At 39.8% G+C, this 21,782-nt stretch overlaps 2 protein-coding genes across 2 annotated transcripts; one reads left to right on the top strand and one right to left on the bottom strand.

Moving 5' to 3' along the window:
* Positions 1–343: 343 nt before the first annotated feature.
* Positions 344–1,300, bottom strand: LOC117288087 (ficolin-3-like). Its single transcript, XM_033768787.1, has one exon. The coding sequence runs from the start codon at positions 1,298–1,300 to the stop codon at positions 344–346; it is 957 nt and encodes a 318-aa protein (XP_033624678.1).
* A 12,341-nt stretch (positions 1,301–13,641) lies between these two features.
* Positions 13,642–14,709, top strand: LOC117288086 (UDP-D-xylose:L-fucose alpha-1,3-D-xylosyltransferase 3-like). The gene has a single exon (XM_033768786.1). It carries the CDS (start codon positions 13,642–13,644, stop codon positions 14,644–14,646), a length of 1,005 nt encoding a protein of 334 aa, XP_033624677.1. The 3' UTR covers positions 14,647–14,709.
* The last annotated feature ends 7,073 nt before the right edge of the window (positions 14,710–21,782 follow it).

Below are 21,782 nucleotides of genomic sequence, written 5' to 3'. Positions count from 1 at the left end.
GTAATTTGAATACACAATCTGAGGCACGTTTCTTGTAGTAGCGTTTCTCAGAGTCAAAATGTTTATCATTTTGACGATAAAATACAAATCTGGGTTTTGTTGTTGTTCGCAGGGATGAGATTGTTCAGACTGTTGGCTGAACTCAGACTTTTTATGTGAGCCTGGTGAAGAAAACCAGACAATAATATTTGTTTTTCACAAACAAAGAAATCCTGCTTCTTAGTCTACTTCTCGAGTGATTTGGATACTGTTTCAAAAAGCTCTTTGAAATTTTTAACCCCAGGGGTTACCAAACAGTAGAAATGGTATCATTTCAACATATCTTTGAATGTGTATCCAAGTTTCAGACTTGTTCGTTGATACTTGTTATTTGAGATATTTTCATGGTACATGCTTTGACCGTAAAGTATTCATACGGTGATACAGATGAGAGCCAATGTATTCCATTGGATTGGGCTGTTGTATTTTGATGATACATACCATGTAAGTTAGCGTCATAGCCTCTCCAGTACCACCATCCACCTGTGATCTGGCCAGTCTCGGTTTGCGCGTTGTTATCTTTGTCCTTGGTGGTGAACATCTTTCCGTTGTGCCATGAGAGGGCATCCAACCCTGTGCTGTTAATAGCATTGTATAAACCAACCTGTAACTTGAAGTATTCGCCAGAAATCTTGAAGTGTCCATATTCAGCGAATACTTCATTTCCATCGGAGTCAACCATCTCAATCTTCAGCTTCCACAGTCCTGTAAACTCGGTAAGGGCACGTAGGTTGTCATTTCCAAGCCAGAATTCACCGGACATGTTACCAAAACCAACCTGGTAGTCAACCCAGTTGCGGAGGAAATCCACACTGCCGTCTTGACGCCTCTGAATGACCATCCAGCCCTCACCGTCCATGTCACAGTAGACTTGCAGACTGTCGTTGTTAAGTGCAGAAGGGTAGACTGTGTAGATACCACTCTCCTTATGACATGTCTGGAGAAGCTCCTTGCAACTGCTGTATTTAGGCCCAGCAGAGCCAGGCTGTGTGGAGAGTGGTTTGTTGGGCACAGAGTAGAGTGGTGTTTCTTCATCAGCATCGAAGTACACGCTACCACACTCAAACACAAAGTCATCTGGATACTGAGCCCTGGTAGCATTGTTTAACTCACACTGATGATTGTCAATGTTGTAATTGACTGAGTGGCACTTGGGATCAGCATGGCAATAACTCACACATAAGACATGAGAACGTGCTTCTTTTTGTTGATAGGGAGCTTTGGTGAACTTTCTAGTCTCCGCAGATAGAAACTGTCTCATGTTCATCTTAAATAACGGTGTAGCTGAAGCTTTATTTTGGTTGAAGGTTGCTAAGATCAGTGTGAGAATGGTAGCTACATGCAGCAACAGAGATGCTAATTGAGAAATCATCCTTCTTCATCTAGAGAAGTGTTTCGTTTGGAAATGTTTGCACGGCAATCTCTCAAGATGATATGAGAAAACTGACTTAATTCACTAAATTGTATATGGGATGGGGATTGGTGTGGGACACAGTGATTGGATAGTCCTGGTCACATGACTGGTGTTGTGGTAAGTGTACGTGCCAGCAAGAGAGGTGTGGTCGTTGATGATTGGTTGGTTGGTTGTAGTGTTTTCTAGTATAGTATGTGATGCCTGCGCTCAACGTCGCTCCTTTGCCGTGTATGTCGAACTCATATTATTTGTGCGTGACAAAAGTTCGGCAACTAATACGAATCGGTAAACGTCAAATTTATGAATATAATTTTCGGCACTTCAAAATGGGGACGCAGTAAAACCGAGGCTAAAGAGTCATGTGACATGATGGCAACTATTTTAGAAATGTGACACTCAAATAATGCAAGTTCAGAATATTTGTCAACCTTCAGTTTTATCCTTATTTTTACCATCGGTAAACATGAGTTGCGTTCATAGTCCTTTTTAAAGACAGTGGACACTATTGGTAATTGTCAAAGACTAGCCTTCGCAGTTGGTGTATCTCAACATATGCATAAAATAACAAACCTGTGGTAAATGGCGATCGAGTAACGGTGAGGCCTTTCACCTTTCGAGATGAAAAACCAGTCTATGTTCTCCACTTTGTTGGGGTTTTTCTTCATAAAGAAAACTGTGACTTTAGTTGAGTACAATTTTTTCCTCAGTACTGCCATTCGGGGCGATTTTAATGTTCGTTTTATGCTTTTTGGAAAGGAGCTCTTGTGTATTAGTAGGTTCCATCCCAATAATCCATCTTTTGCGGGTTATTCGTCGACCTAGAAGATTTTTTTCAGGGGGGGTTTGGAGGGAGGATTTTTTTCATCCTCTGTTTGCGGGAAGGGTTTTTGTGTCTTGCGGGATGCAAGGGGTTTGGAGAGTGGGTGGGGTCAATGCAAAAATCCAGGGTAGCATTTATTCTTTTCATATTGTCGATTCACTGTGATATTTCTATCTTGTATTTCGTTTCTTTAATTAAAGAATTGTTAGTATGCACATGAAAAGTAAGTTTATAATGATTGCCAAAACACTCCTTTTTTCCTCACGTAAATACAACTGCGATGGAAAATAGTCAGTTTTCGATAGCCTCGATGAACTGCCGAGGGTTGGGAAACTTAGCCAAGAGAAGAGATGTTTTTCATTGTCTTAAAAGTAAAAAATATTCTGTTTATTGTTTACAAGATGTTCATTTTGATAAGGGCATGGACAATCTTGTCCGGAATGAATGGGGTTTTGAGTGTTTTTTTTAGTTCTTTTAGGAGTAATTCCAGGGGAGTTGCTATCCTTTTTAATAACAATTTCGAGTATAAAGTCAAGTGTGTAAAAAGTGACGACAAAGGTAACTTTTTAATTTTGGACTTGGAAATTTGAGAGTACAATATCTCCCTGATCAACCTGTATGGGCCAAATAATGATGACCCTGGCTTTTATGATGATATATGTACTGTCTTGAATGATTTGGATAATACTCATGCTATTTTATGTGGGGACTTGAACTTGATATTAAATGATTCCCTTGATTGTGTTAACTACATTAATTTGAATAATCCTCTGGCTAGAAACAGAGTGCTTAGTTTATGTAACGACTTTATGTAACGACTTATGACACCAAACTCTGAAACAATCCAGGTTGGATTATTTTTTAATTTCCTCGGAGCTTAACTCTAAAATTATTAGTAGTGATATTAAGCCAGGGTACAGAACTGATCACTCTTTGGTTGATATTAAATTGGATCTTAGCGACATGGAACGTGGTAAAGGGATTGGAAATTTAATAATTCACTTTTGACTGATAATACTTACTCCGATTTAGTTCAAGACACTATTGGGGAGTTGGTAGATGAATATTCCGCTTGCCCTTATTTACGCTCCAGCCTAAGAAAAATGCATCCTCGTGACATTCACTTTGTTATTAATGATCAAGTTCTTTTTGAAATGTTATTGAAGAAAATTAGATCCAAGACGATCTCCTACTCCGCTTGGAAGACGAAAGAAACCAGAAAAGCAGAGTCCATGCTTGAGAAAGAGATTAGTGTTTTTGCTGTTAAAGTTTCGGAGGGTGATCTTGAGTCGATTGATCTTTTAAATGCTAAGCAGACCGATCTTGTTGCTCTCCGTAAAGCTAAGATGGAGGGTGTTCTAATTAGGTCTAAGACTCGTTGGATGGAGGGTGGTGAAAAACACTCAAAGTACTTTTTAAATTTGGAGAAGCGTAATTTCGTCAACAAAGTGATGAAATGTGTTATTAATGACGCTAATTGTAAACTTACTAGTTCCAATGACATTTTACAGGAGGCTAGGAATTTCTACCAAAAACTTTATTCTACTCGGAGAGTTGATGATAATATTGATTTAAACTCTATTTTTGCTGCGGCTGACAAGAGTATTCTTTCTGACAACATGCGTGATAGCATTGAGGGGCCCCTGTCCCATGAAGAACTAATGCGAGTGTTAAAAAGGGCGAAAGGGGGGAAGTCCCCAGGCTCAGACGGTTTTAGTTTTGAATTTTATAATTGTTTTGCTCCCGACCTTTCATGGTACCTTTTACGTTCATTAAATGGTGCCTATGTTTCAGGTCAACTTTCGGTCACTCAGAAATACGGGATTATTACTCTCCTGCCAAAAGGGAACAAACCTCGGCAGTATTTGAAAAACTGGCGCCCCATTTCGCTGCTGAACACATCTTACAAAATTGCCTCGGCAAGTATTGCAGAGAGAGTGAAATCCTGTCTTCCCTTTATCATTCATGAAAGTCAGAAAGGATTCATGACAGACCGTTTTATTGGAGAAAATATTAGGATGATGTATGATTTACTGAACCTCACAAAATCTAATAGTATTCCGGGTTTACTTCTTTCTATTGACTTTGAAAAAGCATTCGATTCCATTTCTCACGATTGTATTTTTAAAGTGCTCGATAAATTTAATTTTGGTCCCTCAGTTACAAAATGGATCCGGGTACTTTACAACCAAGCCTCGTCTTCAGTTTTAGTTAATGGGTTCCTTTCAGAATCGTTCCAGATCGGGAGAGGTTGTAGGCAAGGAGACGGATTAAGCCCTTACTTGTTCCTTTTGTGTGCAGAAGTTTTATCCATGTTGATGCAATGACAAAATTCTTGAAGGTATTACGGTTGAGGGTACAGAATTTCGAATATCCCAGTATGCGGATGATACGGTATTGTTTTTGAATGGCACCGAGAAGTCTTTGCAAGCAGCGTTTAAAATTCTTGACCTATTTGCAAGTATGTCTGGATTGAAAGTTAACATTGAGAAAACGAACGCCATTTGGGTTGGTTCTAAGAAGGGTTGTGGTGAAAAGCTTTGTGAAGAGATTAAGGTGAACTGGGTTGAGGATGAGCACATTTTTAAAATTCTTGGTATTGAGTTTTCTGCTGACCTAAATTCCATGGTTTTGTTAAATTACAATAGAGTTATTTGTTCCATTCGTGGACAAATCTTCAACTGGTCTAAGAGACACTTAACCGTTCTAGGGAAAATTGCCGTTGTCAAATCTTTACTTTTGTCTAAACTTACTTACCTTGTGTTAACCATCCCCGACCCACCCTGTCATATGATCAAAGAATTAAACACTATGTTCTTTAACTTCATTTGGAAAGGACACGACCGTGTTGCTAGAAACCAAATGCTCCCAGAATATGGTCTGGGTGGGTTGCGGATGGTTGATGTCCGTGCGTATATAGACGCTTTAAAAATCACCTGGTTACGTAGACTTTACAAGGCTAACCAGTCGTCAGACTGGTCCACTTTATGTAAACATATTTTTGGCATTACTCGTTGGTTATTATTGGAAGGTGGCTCAGCAAAATTTGTGGGTACGCAAAGAATTTATAATCATTTTTGGCTCGATGTGTTCAAATCGTGGTCTAATTTTACTCGGGTCCACTTACCCACAACTACAGTGGAGGTATTAAAGAGCACGCGTCTCGTCTTATTGACGAGAATGGGGATGTTCTCCCTCTTGAAGATTTCAAGAACACATTTAGTGTCCACACTAACTTCCTGGAGTATAGTGGGGTGTTAAGAGCTATTAAGTCGTCCTTTAAGGACATCTTGATAGAACACTCGCATCTTAATTTTCCTTTTTTACCTTTCAACCTTGAAGTCCTATCTAAACAGGTCAAAAGGAAATTTATTGACAAGTGGAACGTCAAACTTAATACCAACCTCGATTCTTCGAAGTGGTCTTTGATTTTTAACATTCCCTACTCATGTACTGTGGACACTAAACTAAGATGGTTTCAATTTAGATTAATCCATCGGATCATGGGCACTAATTCATTTTTGTTTAAAATCAATAAGACCGACACTAATCTCTGTACATTCTGCAAAAAAGAAGAAGAGACCATTTTCCATCTTTTCTGTTCCTGCACCCATACTGTTTCTTTTTGGTCCTCAGTGTTTTCATGGATAAAAGAACAGACTAATTTCTCCCTTGCAATGGATAACGAAGTCTTTCTTTTTGGTAATACCAAAAATAGCAATGTGGTTATCTTGATCCTGTTGATATGTAGATTTCATGTGTATACAATGAAAATGATCGGGAAACGCCCATCACTTTTATTTTTAAAACGAGAGGTGAAAAAGTACTATTCAATGGAAAATTTTATGTTTTTTACTAATGGAGTAAACTTCAAGTTTTATCAGAAATGGGACTCATTTTTTATCTTAGGCCAAGGTTAACTTGCTTTTATTGTTAATGGTATTGTATATTAAATTTGTCATGTAAGAACTGTTTGTACGAATATTGAGACAAGAGACAGTGGAAAATAAATGAGAATCCCTGGGATTATAAAACAAAACAAAAAAAACACCCTTGTCACACGAAGTGTGCGTTTAGATGGTTGATTTCGAGACCTCAAGTTCTAAATCTGAGGTCTCGAAATCAAATTCGTGGGGAAATTACTTCTTTCTCGAAAACTATGGCAATTCAGAGGGAGCCGTTTCTCACAATGTTTTAGACCATCAACCTCTCCCCATTACTCGTCACCAAGTAAGGTTTTATGCCAATAATTATTTTGCGTAATTACCAATAGTGTCCACTGCCTTTAAGTGTGTATAACCAAATATTTAGCTTAATTCTGAAAAAACGTACAATGTTTTGTTTATTCCATTCAGATTTAGCTTCCCATCCTATCCCGACCGAAAGCTTCTACGGAGAACCTTCATTATTATGATTAAATAATGCACATATAAAACGTTTTTCAAAAATTTTGCGCATGCGTAATCCCAAAAAGCATAGCCCGATTGAGCCCAACTTTGTGCTAATTCAACCAATTACCCAACCTATGTAATTAAAGTTACATGAGTGTTTGGTTTGGGCTCAAAGAGCGTACCTGTTTTGGGCTAATTATAACACTAATTTTATGCTTTGCTTCATAGTGAGCTCCACTACAGCATCATCAAAGTGTTTTTATATCTACCTGGCTAAACTGTATTATTTGAAACATGTACATATTGACTGTATACGATTCAATACTTTTTTTTTTTTTTTTTTTTACTGCAATTTTAAAGTGTTTAATGTATAGTATATAAATGTGTACTTTTTTATGAGCTAGGTCTGGGAGGGCGCATTTTTTTTATGACAGTTTCTTATACTTTTGCCCTTCCCTGGACGGCCTGTGCTTGTTTTATTGTTTTGTTTTGTTTTTGTGCGAAGAATTAAAATAAATAAATAAATAAATAAATAAATAAATTAATAAATAAATAAACCTTGAATTATTGAAGATAATTCTGCTGTTAAATATTGTCATCACTTAAAAAAAATATCCCCGTTGGTGGAATTAAGCATCCTTCAAAAAAGAATGAGTTGATATACAAATCGGTTGGAATATTAAAGTGTCTGTTATTATTACATACGGGACCAAGTATAAAACAAAATGGCGTCCAGCAACCAAGTGCGAAAAGAAAACGGGTCATTCCATGACGCAGCTCTCTCAAAACATAGATCTGTGCTCTTCAATAATTGCCCCGTGAAATTATTGCTCAATCGACAACTACCTGTAAATCAATACCACTATGCGAGGACGCGATACAATTCTAGATGTTATTTTCACTTTGATGAACACACTTCTCGCCTCAACTGTTTTTTACCAATAGGAGGTTTAATCGGCACTTGGCAACGTATACTTCTGTGAGATTGCTCGAGTGATTCTAACTGACTCGTTGCCACTGTTTATCGATGTCATATTTCGCTCTTCCTCTTTTCTTTCATTATTATCTCGCAACTTCGACGACCGATTGAGCTCAAATTTTCACAGGTTTGTCATTTTATGCATATGTTGAGATACACCAACTGTAAAGACTAGTCTTTGACAATTACCAATAGTGTCCAGTGTCTTTAACCCAAACCTACAGTGCTATTATTTTAGTGTAGTGTCCACCATACCTAGAAATGGCCCATATGTAAGGTATGACTCTCTCCGGTCACGTTCCTTTTTATACCATCAACATATTTTCATTGTATTTAAATTCGACTTAATTGGAAAGCGTCGAGTATGTATTAAATTAATCAAATCTGTACATTAAATCGAGAGTAGTTTTCCTATTAATTTATGTTACGTTGTCCCTTATGGCTTTGTAACATAGTCATGTAGGTCCTACGCCCACTGGAATACTTAGGCGTAACTGACACCCATAGAACACGGCGTTCTGTAATTTGAGTAAAATTTAATTTATTTTCACAGGAAAGGACACAAGAGTACAAAAATAAAAAATAATCTGAAAAACACAAATTGACTAGCAGCTGTACAAGAAACAGTATCAGCCTGAAGGATAAACAAAAAGCAATAAACTTAAATACCATCGGGTAAATTTTCTTATGTGATTATTTAAAGCTTAATATGGATTCACAACAAAAATCATCACATGGATGATTTGGTGTTTACCGTCAAGTCCTGTTCTTTCAACAAAAGCTGCAAGAAGATATTTTAAATAATAATAATAATAAAAGGTATTTATATTGTGCTTTTCCAAAACATGATGAAAGCGCATTTTCATGGTATAGGATGGGTTACCCTATCACCGTGGGGTTATGCCGTTTTTTAAACTGAATAAAAAAATATTCAGCAACCAACAAACCAATACGTGTCATGTTGTTATTATTATTGTTGAAGTAATGCTTTCCACTTTGACATTCAAAAAATACATCTGATGTTTGTCTGATTAAATTCGTCATTGAAGTCTCTGAAAGTGTGCATGCGCCCGGAGTGATGATTTATTTATTTATTTATTTTTTTTATAGGGGGGGGGGAGTGAATATCAAATTAGCGTGGGCATCAAAAAAAAAAAATTATGAACTATCTCTACATAAAAGGGGCTTAATCCAAGGATATTAATAAATATTTACCTTGTACTTGAATGACGATGTTAAACTTCCAAGCAGATTGTTACAATTTTATCTTTTAGGCAAATTGTTAATCCGCGCAAGTTAAAACATAATTGCGCTAATTCGGAAAATGCATGCATTTGACTATTGCAAGTTGTGAACTTGTGCAAGCATTATTTGAGCGCATTTTTATTTTGTGCTAAAGTTAAATATTGCAAAGATGCTGAATTGTTTTAGCTTTTTAAGTTTCATGTCCCTATTCTGACGCCGGATGTTCTTTGACGTTTTTGAGGTGAAAATACCTACTTTTGACGTCAATCTTTTTTTTTAAATGAGAAACATATCTACACACCGATATTTCAATACACAGAACAACATTTTAAGTCAGCGGGAAATATTTTTTTTCTTTTTTCTTTCAAACATAAGAGTATATGCTTACGAACAATAAAACAATTTTTTTAGTAATTGTTTGTCACGATTTATATGTTTAAAAATATATAAAGTTGTTTGGGGGGCTGACTCCGCCTACCCCTTTTGTGACGTCAATCGAGGCAGACTTTGCCTTCAATGCGTATAGTAAACACACGTGCAAAGTACATGTACGTCCAAGTCGTGAGTTGGTACATTTCAAAAAGTGTCTTTCTGCGTTCAGCAGCAATACACCTGGTCAGCATTGCCGGGAAAAAAACATTTTTTTTTTTAACGTACAAACTCACGACTTGGTCCGTACATGTACTTTGCAAATGTGTTTACTCTACGCATTACAGGCAAAGTCTGCCTCGATTGACGTCACGAACAGCGCCCTCTCGGGTCGGGGTCTACTTTTAAATTTGTATAAACATAAGAACTGATTTTTTAAAACCTTAGTTAACTGTTTATTCACATTCCACTCATCAAAACACATATATTAGTGACAAAAGCTTTATTTTGAAAAAATACCACTTCCAGGTAACTTTAAGGTAAAAAATTTAAATAATACTTAGTGTCACTTTTGACATGTGTGGTCAGCCATTGTTCTTTTGAGTCATAAACGTATACAAAGTTAAATATGATGGGCTGGAGGGCGGGAGGGGGGGTGCCAACAATGAGATGGAAAATGTAAAGTAAAATTGCTCATACACCGATATCTCATTATTTTCGTTGGCAGGGCTCCGTTCAACTTCGATATTTCTGTTCAAAGAAAAAAAACCTGCTGTGATCCGCCTGAAAATTGATTCATTTTATTCGTCAGTTTTGTCTAGGGTAGAAGGGTTGCTACCATAAGAATGATGTCGGCCGTAAATTGCCAAGCTTAGATATACTGTTCCTGTGTCTATTTGTTATTCCTGCTACGTTTATCTCGATAAACTCTGTATATCTGCGAAAAACAGTGTTTATCTCGATAAACTATCAAGTGATAAACATAGTTTTTCTCGAAAAACAGTCTTTATCGGTCGAAAACATTGTTTGTCGGCGATAAACAGTGTATCGGCGAATACCATCGTCCTGGAAGCTAGTCTGGTTCCCAGACCCAAAAATCTCCGACTAGGCTCTGTCGAATTTAGGGTCCGGTATCACCCAAAACCACGTGACCAAAAAGGAGGAATTCCTCCTCTTTCGAAGTTATCCGAAATGTTTTGAACGTGTTGTCGTTAACATTCGGACAGTATCGTTGATGCTCGGTACGGACTCGTAATGTCAGTCTTGTCGGCCGTAGATCCAGGAGTTTGTGCCTAAATAAACCGTTTGCAAAGCGATGCGACAAGTTCAAAATATAGTTTTTGTCCTTTTTCTTCAAAAATATTTTTTTAAGGGTGTTTTGACTTGAGTGTTCATTATATAGACATTGATTGAGGATTAAGTTTCATGATTTTTAAAAGTGGTAAAAATGGGGCAAAATCTGGTGACTAACTGTCGAAATTATACGTGTTGAACCAGATTGTAATTAATTGACGATCAAAATAATCTCGTAACCCTCCGGCCTGGCGGCCGTTGGGAGGAGGGTTACGTGCTCGCAACTAGTAGTAGTACGTGCAGACATGGTTTTCCTGGAGATGACCCCCCGACCCTGAAAAGTTGCGTCATGCTCTATTTTTAACCGTGGGTGATACCTGACCTAAGATTTTTAACAAGATACGTCAAGGAATCTTTGGTCAGGGAACCAGACTACCTGGAAGCGGACAAGCCGCACAGACAAGACAATTACACCATAAATGTTGGGTGTGCCAGCCAACCCTCCAGCGCATAAGATAATCGCGCACTTCATAAACATGGGAACGATTTCGCGTGTATCGAATCGCAATTTGCGATGCAATTTGGATGATCTGATTTGCAACTCTAAAAAGTGCATCGCAAATGTTGCGATCCAACTTGCGATGCATATTTTTGCAACATTTATGCTTGATACAACAATATTTATTTGTTATTTGAAACCATTCACATTTTAGTTAATTTTCCCTCAAGAAAAACGATGCTTAATTGATAAGAAATCACCGCCGACGACTAACGTTTTTTCCCCGTGATGTTGAATACTTTTACACATCGTTCTGGTAGTAGGGCAAAATTATCAATGAAAAAATTCGTTACGCGCTATATGGAAATTCAACAGCCAATAGAAAAACGTGTCTCTGAGACTGTGGCTTTCTCCCCCTCAGACATTGGACGAACCATATTATTGCTAAAATTATGATTGGTATAACTAAAGGCAGTTTTCAGTTATGCTACTAAATGCATCGAACACGTCCCGTCTTCCCCTATGACAAACTAATCATTGCCATGTTCCAAAACATTCCCGACAATAAACACTACCATTTCCATCTTCCCTTATTATAAAACAAATTCCCAAATTTATCGCATCCCGTCCCCTGTCACTGCTACTCTGACGCCAACTTGGAACGGAGCTTGCACGTAGCCTGAAACTGTTGTCAGTCGGAAGCCGGTGTGGCGGTTTCAACTTTCCGCTGTGTTCAGTTTTCCGAATGACCAAATACGGTAGCATTACGTCATGCGATGCCTGCGCACAGCAAGCGAAAGTAGTCCATTTTTAGTGCCGTATTGAGTTATCCATTACCCCCCGGTAGCTGTCATGGCGGCGTCCACGAGTCGAGTACAACTAGCGGCAAACGCGTGGATCGTATGAGTTGTTTTTTATGCAAGCAGAGTGTGACCTGCCTAAAGTTGTACCAATGAATACATGTAAAGATGGGGCAAGAGATTATGTGACTACACAGAAAAGAATCGTAATATAAACAATTTGGGGGTCACTGCTGAGAGAACTACAGTACTCGCCAGGGTACTCGCGGCGGTATCTGACAGGTCACCCGGAAAACTGAACACGCCGGAAAGCTAAAACCGTTCGAACAGCGTTTTGATATGTCCGACTACGTCACCCGGAAAACTGAACACGGCGGAAGACTGAAACCGCCACACCGGGAATAAAGAAAACCATTTCTAGAATTCAAATGTTTTGGGCATGTAGGCCCAACACAAATTGGAGGAAATGGCTTTTTACACATCCACCCTCACTTTGCTTTTCAATAAGCAAAGGTAAAACCATTGTTAACCTTCTGCGTTCCTCCGCGTTTCCGCTTATAAGCTGGACCTTACAATGGCCGATCGGTCGCTCCGCAGAGCCCCCGGAATATTCATGTTTATTGACATGTAAATGAGCCGTCGTGGCTGTGGACCTGCCTGGTTGCTACGAGTTCTTTTATTACAAAAATCCGCGGACTCCCGCAGAATGCACGCGGAATGGAACGGCTTGGAGGTTTTGACAAGGCGCCTAACTTTCTTCACTACATGAGTAACATGGCTGACAAAATTAAGTTTGCTATCTATAAAAAATACCAAGATCTTTCTGGGTGGAAACACGGTTTAAAATACAATCAGAAGTCGTGTAATTGAACAAACATGGATTCTTTTTAAGTGTCACACTCATTACAGAACATTTCTTCAAGTTAAGTTGCAATTTCCAGGTTGCACACCAGGAATGTATTTTATCTAAAGCATACTGTAAAGACGCACAATCATAATCATTAAAAACCTGACGGAAAACCTTCATATCATCTGCAAATAGTAAAGATCTGTTTGTGAGACATGAAATAATGTAAATAAGACCGGACCAAGAAGAGGTACACCTGAAAAAACTGGATACCAGTTAGAGTTACAAAATGTTCCCCTTTTCGCTTTTTCCTTTGGTTAAATTTGGCTGGGCACTAGTGGACAACATCAATTCTTAGTAAAACTTTCCTTTATAGTGAATGGGAAAATAGAATTAGCTGTTGCAAACAACTTACCAACCAAATGGACCGAGAGTATAAATGCAAAAAATAGTTAATGGCCTGACGTTTCGATCCTAGCAGAGTCTTTCTCGAAGGCTAAATGACAACACAACAAACATGAACAGGTAACTAAGTGAAACATAAGCAGTGAAGTGGAAATACATGAATGGGGTTAGAAAGCATACCTGCATGCTTTACAAGGAGCAGACAATAAGTGAATTTTCCTGGGGCTTTCACATGCCTCCAGCTCTCCCGCTCTATTGAACATAACATGAATATGTATAGCGTTTAACAAAGACAACGGTCCGAGTAGGGTGGAGCCTTCAGTATCCAGCTTGTAATTGGGCATTGGCAAGATCTGGACGTGCTACAGTGCTTTGAACGTGCAAAACGAATGGTCACTACTGCCTAATGTATTGTGTGCTTGTATCAAGTAGTTCTATTTTGTGATCTGTTAAAGTGACTGTTGGACAGTCATATTAATTGTAACTGGCGCCTGCAAACGACTGACTATTCTTTTGGTGTGTTTATTTATTGCATCCAAAATGATGGGAAAAAATCGTCTTAAGATGTTATTTTTGGTTGTGACTGTGGTGGCCTGTTTTATGTGCGGGTTTCAAGTTGGCCGAGTCAAACAAGTTACAAAAAGATTCACTGTAGAAGACACTGGGGCGTTGGATCCAGTCTCGCCCTCTCCGCGGGCAGTGCCGACGCGACGGACGGCAGCCAAAACCTCACCCACAACGCGACTGTCGGATTGCACCGTGGAAGATGTCAGAAAGAGACCGGGTGTAATTGTGTTAACGACGACTAACACGGGTTTTCTGGACATCCTGTTGAACCTACTTGAGAGCATTAAACGAACCGGTGTCTGCCCTAACGTAACCATCATCGCTGAAGATCCCCAAGCTTACGCATTCTTACTCGGGATAAGCAGTGGTCAACCCGGACTAAACGTTTTGAAGACCAGTTCTGGATTCATGACTCCACAGAAGCTCATGTTTGGAACCAAGGTGTACAAGGAGTTGGTTAACAAGCGAGCGGAGTATCTGTTAAGCTTCCTCGAGAAAGGCTTGGAGGTGATGTTCACCGACACGGATACGTTTTGGTTCCGCGACCCTTTCCCGTACTTCCAAGGAGATTTCGATGTGGCCATGCTGGACGAATTCATGAACTATCCCGAACGGAATCCGACCTCCAGATTCTGCGCTGGTTTGACTTACTTCAAACCCACTGAGCGTACCCTCCGGTTCGTCAGGGAGTGGGTGCTACGAATGAAGAGGGACAAGAAGAGGCAAAGAACCCCTGACCAGGACGTGATGAATAACATGCTTCTTCATGATCAACCGGTTCATATGGAGGTAAGATCTCTCAACCCAAGCTTCTTCCCGAAGGGAAGACTGTTTAACAACAACGAATGGCGCCGTGAGAACAACAACACGGCCGCCATGCACAGCAGTTCGATTTTTGGACATGATAAAAAAGTCGCATACTTCAAAGAACTTAACATGTGGCTCCCCATTGCCAGCAATTTTGCTAACAAATTGTAGCTTATAATTATACGTAGCCTTTTGCTCATTATTTTCAGACGCAAATATTTCTCAATGTGTAGGCCAATTTATTGTTTAAATTTTCGAAAACGAAATGTAGGAAGGTTAGCTAACTATAGATGGATTACAAAGTCACGCGTCATTGGCCGCCATCTTTGATGCATAATTTAATTTAATGCACGCATGAAGAGCAAACATGAGTTGTACGCAGCGCGTACTCACGTGCACATTTCCCATTGTTTTACATCAACAAATGGCAGCCAATGACGCTATGTACAATCCATGTACATGTATTATCAATAAAAAAAAACATCCGAGAATTTATGCATTCTGTTTGGTCAAAGACTCGTCGGGTGTGGTGTATTAATAACACGTGTTATACCATTGACTGGCAGCGAGGTAAATAGTGTACGTCTATTCCCCGACGGACTTTCACTCACAGGCCCGAGGGGGAATAGGCGTACACTATATTTACCGAATAATGTCAGTCAATGGTTTTATAACACACCTCGGTCTTAAATGTGAATTAAGAAAAGAAATTTTGTAAAAAAAAGCAAGTTTTTAGTTGCTGTTCACGGTTCGCGTCAAGAGAGGGCGCTGTAACCAGTCACTTTTTTAAAAGACTAGTGCCCGATCCTGCAAAAAAATGTGCGCGCGATCACTAGACTATATTAGTTCAGCCAACCAGAATGCAGAACAAGCCAGAGGTGTAGTGTAACTAATGTTAAGGGTAATCTTCCGGTCGTAGCCACCAATTTATCCGCCGTTAATTAACTCCAAAACCACTGAATTTTTTTCTTACCTTAGAAGAAGGGTTAACGCATATATACATCCAGAAAAAAAAGAGAGAACAAAAACGTAACAGTTTGTAAACAAAGGTCAAAATTGGGCCGTTTTCGACTCCCAGTGACATCGAACTCCGCCATGTTTATGTTGTTTGTGTGTGTGAGTGTTGTTGTTCAACGCTCCAATCAGTCGGTCAGCGTCCATGCGCAATGGAAAAAATCGCTAGGACTGATTCATTTCCGAAATGGGTACACTGAAATTATTTTGGGAAGGGAGGAGGGGAGGGAGGGAGGACGGAGGGAAATTCGAACAAACCACAAAATAACCACGTGCGTTTATGAAGGTAATGTTATGTTATAAGAATAGGCTGTTATGGTTTCAATACAATGACCGTCATTGCATAATAAGCAGGTTGAACTAGTCTACGGGCCTGTACGGCGGGGGTATATCTTATTTAAGCCACCCAGCAAAAATAAGGGGAAATGAAGTCCAACATCCATGTAATGTATAATAATCCCTTTAAATTGCAGTTGGATGATATGGACATTTTGCCTTATTTGAACTTGGGGTCACCAGTTGCTTTTGAGTATGTTTTAGGTAAGGGATCATGTTGCATTATTAATCGAATATTTGTAAGGGACAATTTTCTTGGAAGTTATTTAAATTAATAAACGGTAATGTGTTGGTTGGTTAACTATGATTCTATCTTTGGATTTATTTGTCTGGCGTTTCTGCGGAGCAGTGCCTTAAAGTAGGGTAGTCGTGAGAGTTGTCGGGGACGGGCCAATTCAAAAACGTTTCGGTGGTTTATACAACAGCAAGATGTCACTGAGGATTTGGTCGAAGTGGTCGACCAGGGCATTCTGACGGCGCCACATGTATTCGGCCAACCGGAAACCGAAGCCGTCGGTAGAGCTGGTAGCGTGGGTGCTCGGCAGACTCCTCTTGATCTGCCACCACTGGCACTCAATATTTTGAGTATGAGCGCCAGTGGTAGGATCAACGAAATTTAAGGAGTGATTTACCGTGAGATGAGTAAAATTTTCTTGACTGAGGCAATCATATGCTTTCCAACAGTCCGATATGATTGTGGATCCAGCGGCCACATATTCCTTAATTAAAGGAATAAGGGTCGCTGAATCCCGCTTTGGCACCTCAATCAGGAAAATTTCCTTTGTCTCACGGCAAATGCCGCCTAACACCCACTTACCCTCAACCAAACGACCTCGGTTGTATTTCCGGCGACCGAATTTTGACTCGTCGATTTCGACCGTCATGCCCGGCCCACCAATCCCCTTGCTGCACCGTTCCTCGACGGCACGAAGACAAACCTCGCGGCAAAAAGTGAACCAGTCCACGACAGTTTTACTACTGGTTTGTTCACCTTCGTGGACTGATGTTTCTCTAATTGCCGCAGAGGTTGTCGCTCGTGCCGCCCAGTAGTAGGTGAGCTTGAGGATTTTTTTCAGTGACATCTTGCTGTCGCTAAACCAGCTGCCATGACGGATGCTGCAATTGCGAGACCGCTTCCGGCACCCCCGATGTGTGCACCGCCACGAGAACCCGTCGGCATGGTCCGTCTTCACGGACCATGTCAACGGGTGGCGGCAGTACCGGCAATCGGGGGCGTCGGCAATTAGTCCACGTTCTTTGCAGAATGCAATTGCAGCATCCGGCGTGGCAACAGTCTCAAACAATCTCTCAGCATTCCAAAAGGTATTCATGTTTCAACTTAGAAAGCATGACAAGATGACTTCAAGACTTCAAGAGCTTCCTTATATAGCCCAACAGAACAATTGGGAGACTTTCTAAATAATTACTCTTGGTGATTACGTGCGTCCTCGGTGGAACTCCCCTCGGGACTCATACTAGTGGAACAATCCAAAATAACCTTTCACGTGACTGATGCGTGAAGGAGTTCGTCATTCAGGACGGTATGAATATTCAACTTATGCAAAGCACTGGACAATCACAGCTTATTTTAATATTCATTTAAATTACATATTCATTATGACCTTTATTGACCCAGGTAATGGCAAACACATCTAGGACAGACAACTAAATTTGGTATCAACGCCTCGTAGCCCGGTGGGTTAGGCTATGGACTATTGAATGTATAGTAACTTGTTAACTCTGCTTTACAGGTTCGACTCCCGGTACTGCATTACATTATTTCAATGATTACTAACTATCCATTTCTTCCAGCATAGACACCAGATAGAGATACATGGAGACTGGATGAGAGAGAAGGCAGGATCGAGGAGAGAAGGGAGAAACGGGACCTGTAGACAAATCACGGGGTGTTTTTTTACATAAATTTTATAGGTTTTTAGTTTTTTTTTTTTTTTAACCGATCCCCTATAAAAACCACTTTTTCATCCTAGCCCAATCGATTGAAAACCTCCTCAGGTGCACAAAAAAAAAAAAGTGCCGGAAGTTGGTGGCGACGACGTAAAATTTTTCCAATGTTAGTTTTGTAAAGACAGTGAACTTGCCATACAAATGGCCCAACAAACATTCTGTATCCACGTACTTGTTGGGTGGGAAACTATTTAATTAGCGACGTCCCATGGAAACATTCAACAGCGTAACGAATGCCACTTGACAATGAATTAAAAAAAAAACACTTCTACATTAGGCCTAATATTAATATCTATGCAAGAAAACACACCAATGTTGATGCTCTTTACCGTTTTTTTTCTTTTCGTTGAAGGTATTTGTTAATGGCAACAACAATGTGAGAAGCAGTCTTTACTGCTTGGCATTCATTTTGGTTGATAGCTGGCCGCTAATTAAAGGAACACGTTGCCTTGGATTGGGCGTTGGTCTATGAAAAGCGTGGTTTCCCTTTACTTTGCGAACTAGGGTCGCCCATTTATTGGCGTGCCGTGTTATAGTTCACGACATACGAGGAAAACCGTGCAAATTCGAGGCATATTTTTGTTTATTTAATTATATTCTCTTTTAAAACATCTTTCTAACCATGATGCATTATTGAGAAAATAGAATTAGCTATTGCAAACAACTTACCAACCAAATGGACCGATGGTATAAATACAAGTTGTAAATGCAAAAAATAGCTATTAGGTCTGACGTTTCGACCCTAGTAGAGTCTTTCACGAAGGCTAAAATATGACAACACGACAAACATGAACAGGTTTGTGTAACATAAGCAGTGAAGAGGAACTACATGAATGGAAATAGAAAGCATACAGAAAACAACATAATATGCAGTATTCATATCAAACGGTTTCAAACGCCCTTCATAAACAAACTCTTCCGATCCAAGGCAACGTGTTCCTTTAAGGACCCCACCTTTAATTCAACTCGGTTCATTTACAACAGCCATCCACCAACCCGCTCATTACCACACGAGGTAGGCCAGTGAAAACATTGTAATTGGCGTCCGTTAAAATTGGTTTAAAGGCATGGACACTATCAGTAATCACTTAATACTTAAAGTTATCAATTATTACTTAAAATAATTGTTAGCATAAAAACTTACTTGTTAACGATCAATGGAGAGCTGTTGATAGTATAAAATATTGTGAGAAACGGCTCCCTCTGAAGTAACGTAATTTTCGAGAAAGAAGTAATTTTCCACGAATTTGATTTCGAGACCTCAGATTTAGAATTTGAGGTCTCGAAATCAAGCTTCTGAAAGCACACAACTTGTGCGACAAAATTTAGTTTTGTCTGTTTGGCGCGCCATAGGCCTTCTCTCTAATTTGCATTTTATGCTTTCCTTGCGTCAGAGATGCACCCATACCATTGTGTTTGATAGTCTAACTCATTCAAGCGTACCCCTATACAAATGAAGCGCTTTCTCAGCTTCCCCATTCAGGTGATTTCACAAACACACCGAGTATCATCTATCTTTGCCAATAATACTTTAAACCTGACATGTCTAAGTTTAGCGCTATCAACAAAACACCTAATGACTCTACGGCGCTGAAAGAACTCAAACTCAAACTTGAAGCCAAAGATCTGTCAAGACCAGGCAATATCGTCCAGTACGAATTCTGCGGACAACTCGAGATTGTGCTTGCAAAATCCAATCTGCCTTGACCGTCGATATCAACATCGAAGCAGCCCTACAAGCCGTACAAGAAGGGACGACCCTGATTGCCGAAAGAAAGCAGAAAGTTCGAATAGCCGACTCCAGCAAGGCCGGCTGGGGTACCGTGTCACATCTAGACAAAACCAACGTCGACAAATTGACTGCTGAACAGCAGAACAGGTTCTCGTCGCAGAGGAAGCTGCTTTGAAAGATATAGAGTCGCGCAAGCGGCGACGGAATGAGCCTCCGCAACACCAGCAGAGTGGTTCTAGGCCCAGATTTGGTCATCCTGATCGTCATCTTTTTCGAGGTATTGTAAAGCGATTTGTTAAACCCCTACCTATTATACTTTGTCAATTTTCAAAAGCCGTTTGTGATCCCACCATTATCCCATGCTGTAAATAAATAATTTGAATCAAATCCTATTGCCTCCTTTTTCTTTTATTATGGCGTGTCCATTAACACTAAACTGTTTTTCATGCGTAGCATGAAAATTTAGTTTTGTCTGTTTGGCGCGCCATAGGCCTTCTCTCTAATTTGCATTTTATGCTTTCCTTGCGTCAGAGATGCACCCATACCATTGCGTTTGATAGTCTAACTCATTCAAGCGTACCCCTATATAAATGAAGCGCTTTCTCAGTTTCCCCATTCAGGTGATTTCACAAACACACCGAGTATCATCTATCTTTGCCCATAATACTTTAAACCTGACTTAGTGCCCTCCCACCCTCCCGATCCCCGGGCAAAGGGTTTAATTTGATAAAATATTTTATTTTGTATTTCCAGTCGCCGTTTTTCTTTCTCTCTTTTTTCAAAATTGTGTTTTTTTCAGGCATGCCGTCTTTTGAGTCGTGGAATGTCTGGCCATTGGTCCAGAAATTGCCCCTACTCCTTTGGTTCTAACACCTACTCACGTTACCGAAATCAGGCAGGACCCACACCAGCCGTCCCTTTCATCGGGCAGAGACCTCCATTCCCATCATGGCACGCCCCATCCTACCAGTTCTAGAGAGCATTGCCCCAAGCAGGCAACCAGGGAATTGCCCCGACAGGGTCTTTTGATACCGCCAGTACCAGCACCGCCTCAACATTGCCAAAGGCACAGTAAAGACAATATTCGCAATAAGTTCGATGACGTTCTGAAGGTACATTGTTTTCCTGAAAAGGCATCCCTACAGTCTGATAATTTACCAGTTAAAGGGAGACTAAAACAACATGTTCAATTCTGGCGTGATATAGGTTCCCCTGACATGATTTTATCAATAATCGAGCAAGGTTATGTAATCCCTTTTGAAGAGGAACCCCCTCCTATGTTTTTCAGGAATAATAAGTCGGCCTTACGCGAGGCCAAATTTGTAACAGATTCCATTTTAGATTTACTGGCTTCTTCCCGTATTTCAGAAAAATCTCATCCTTCTTACGTGAACAGCCCTTTGTCTGTCTCATGCTCAGCTTCCAAGAAAAATATACTTATTCTTGATCTCAGCGTTCTCAACAAATTCATACCAAAAACGCGCTTTAAATTGGACGACTGGAAATCGGGTATTCAATTTATGTCACAAAATGCTCTCATGGTTACATTCGATTTAAAATCGGGCTACCATCATTTTGACATTGCCCCTGCCTCCCGAAGCTATCTGGGATTTTCTTGGTCTATTAACGGGGTAGTCAGACATTTCGAGTTTACAGTTTTGCCTTTCGGGCTCAAATCCGCTCCTTACATATTTACCAAAGCTCTGAAACCTTCGGTCACCCACTGGAGGTCATGTGGAGTTTTAATAGCTCTCTACTTGGGTGATGGTTTCATTGTCATCCCTAGACCAAAGGAATCATCCAAACACAACCAGATTGCCTTAAACATCTCTAACCACATTCGTTCTGATCTTTTAGAAGCAAGGAATGATCAGAAACGACTAAGTTGAATAAGATTAATTGAAATTGTGCACGAACGAGCTAGATGATAAAATGATCCGATATGGTAAGATGACCAGTTTAGTGTGTTTAAAAAAAATAAAAAAATAAAAAATAAAAATGTTGGTCAGATGACCAGAAGTGATACATGAGGATCAGATTATCCAGTGCTGTATTTCTTAAATTTGGAAGTTAAAAAAGGGAATTTAAGACTCGGTGTTTGTGATCCCACCATTATCCCATGCTGTAAACAAATAATTTGAATCAAATCCTATTGCCTCCTTTTTCTTTTATTATGGCATGTCCATTAACACTAAACTGTTTTTCATGCGTATGAGCGTAGCGAAGTAGCATGAAAGGCGTTTTTTCTTTCATTATT

Source organism: Asterias rubens, chromosome 3 (genome assembly GCF_902459465.1).
Source record: "Asterias rubens chromosome 3, eAstRub1.3, whole genome shotgun sequence".
NCBI lineage: Eukaryota > Metazoa > Echinodermata > Asteroidea > Forcipulatida > Asteriidae > Asterias > Asterias rubens.
Note: the sequence above shows the minus strand (reverse complement) of the source record. Positions and strands in the feature narration are given on the sequence as shown.

Bases quoted from the DNA above. Each gene is read 5' to 3' on its own strand.
- LOC117288087 (XM_033768787.1), bottom strand. From the start codon at position 1,300: ATGAGACAGTTTCTATCTGCGGAGACTAGAAAGTTCACCAAAGCTCCC.
- LOC117288086 (XM_033768786.1), top strand. From the start codon at position 13,642: ATGATGGGAAAAAATCGTCTTAAGATGTTATTTTTGGTTGTGACTGTG.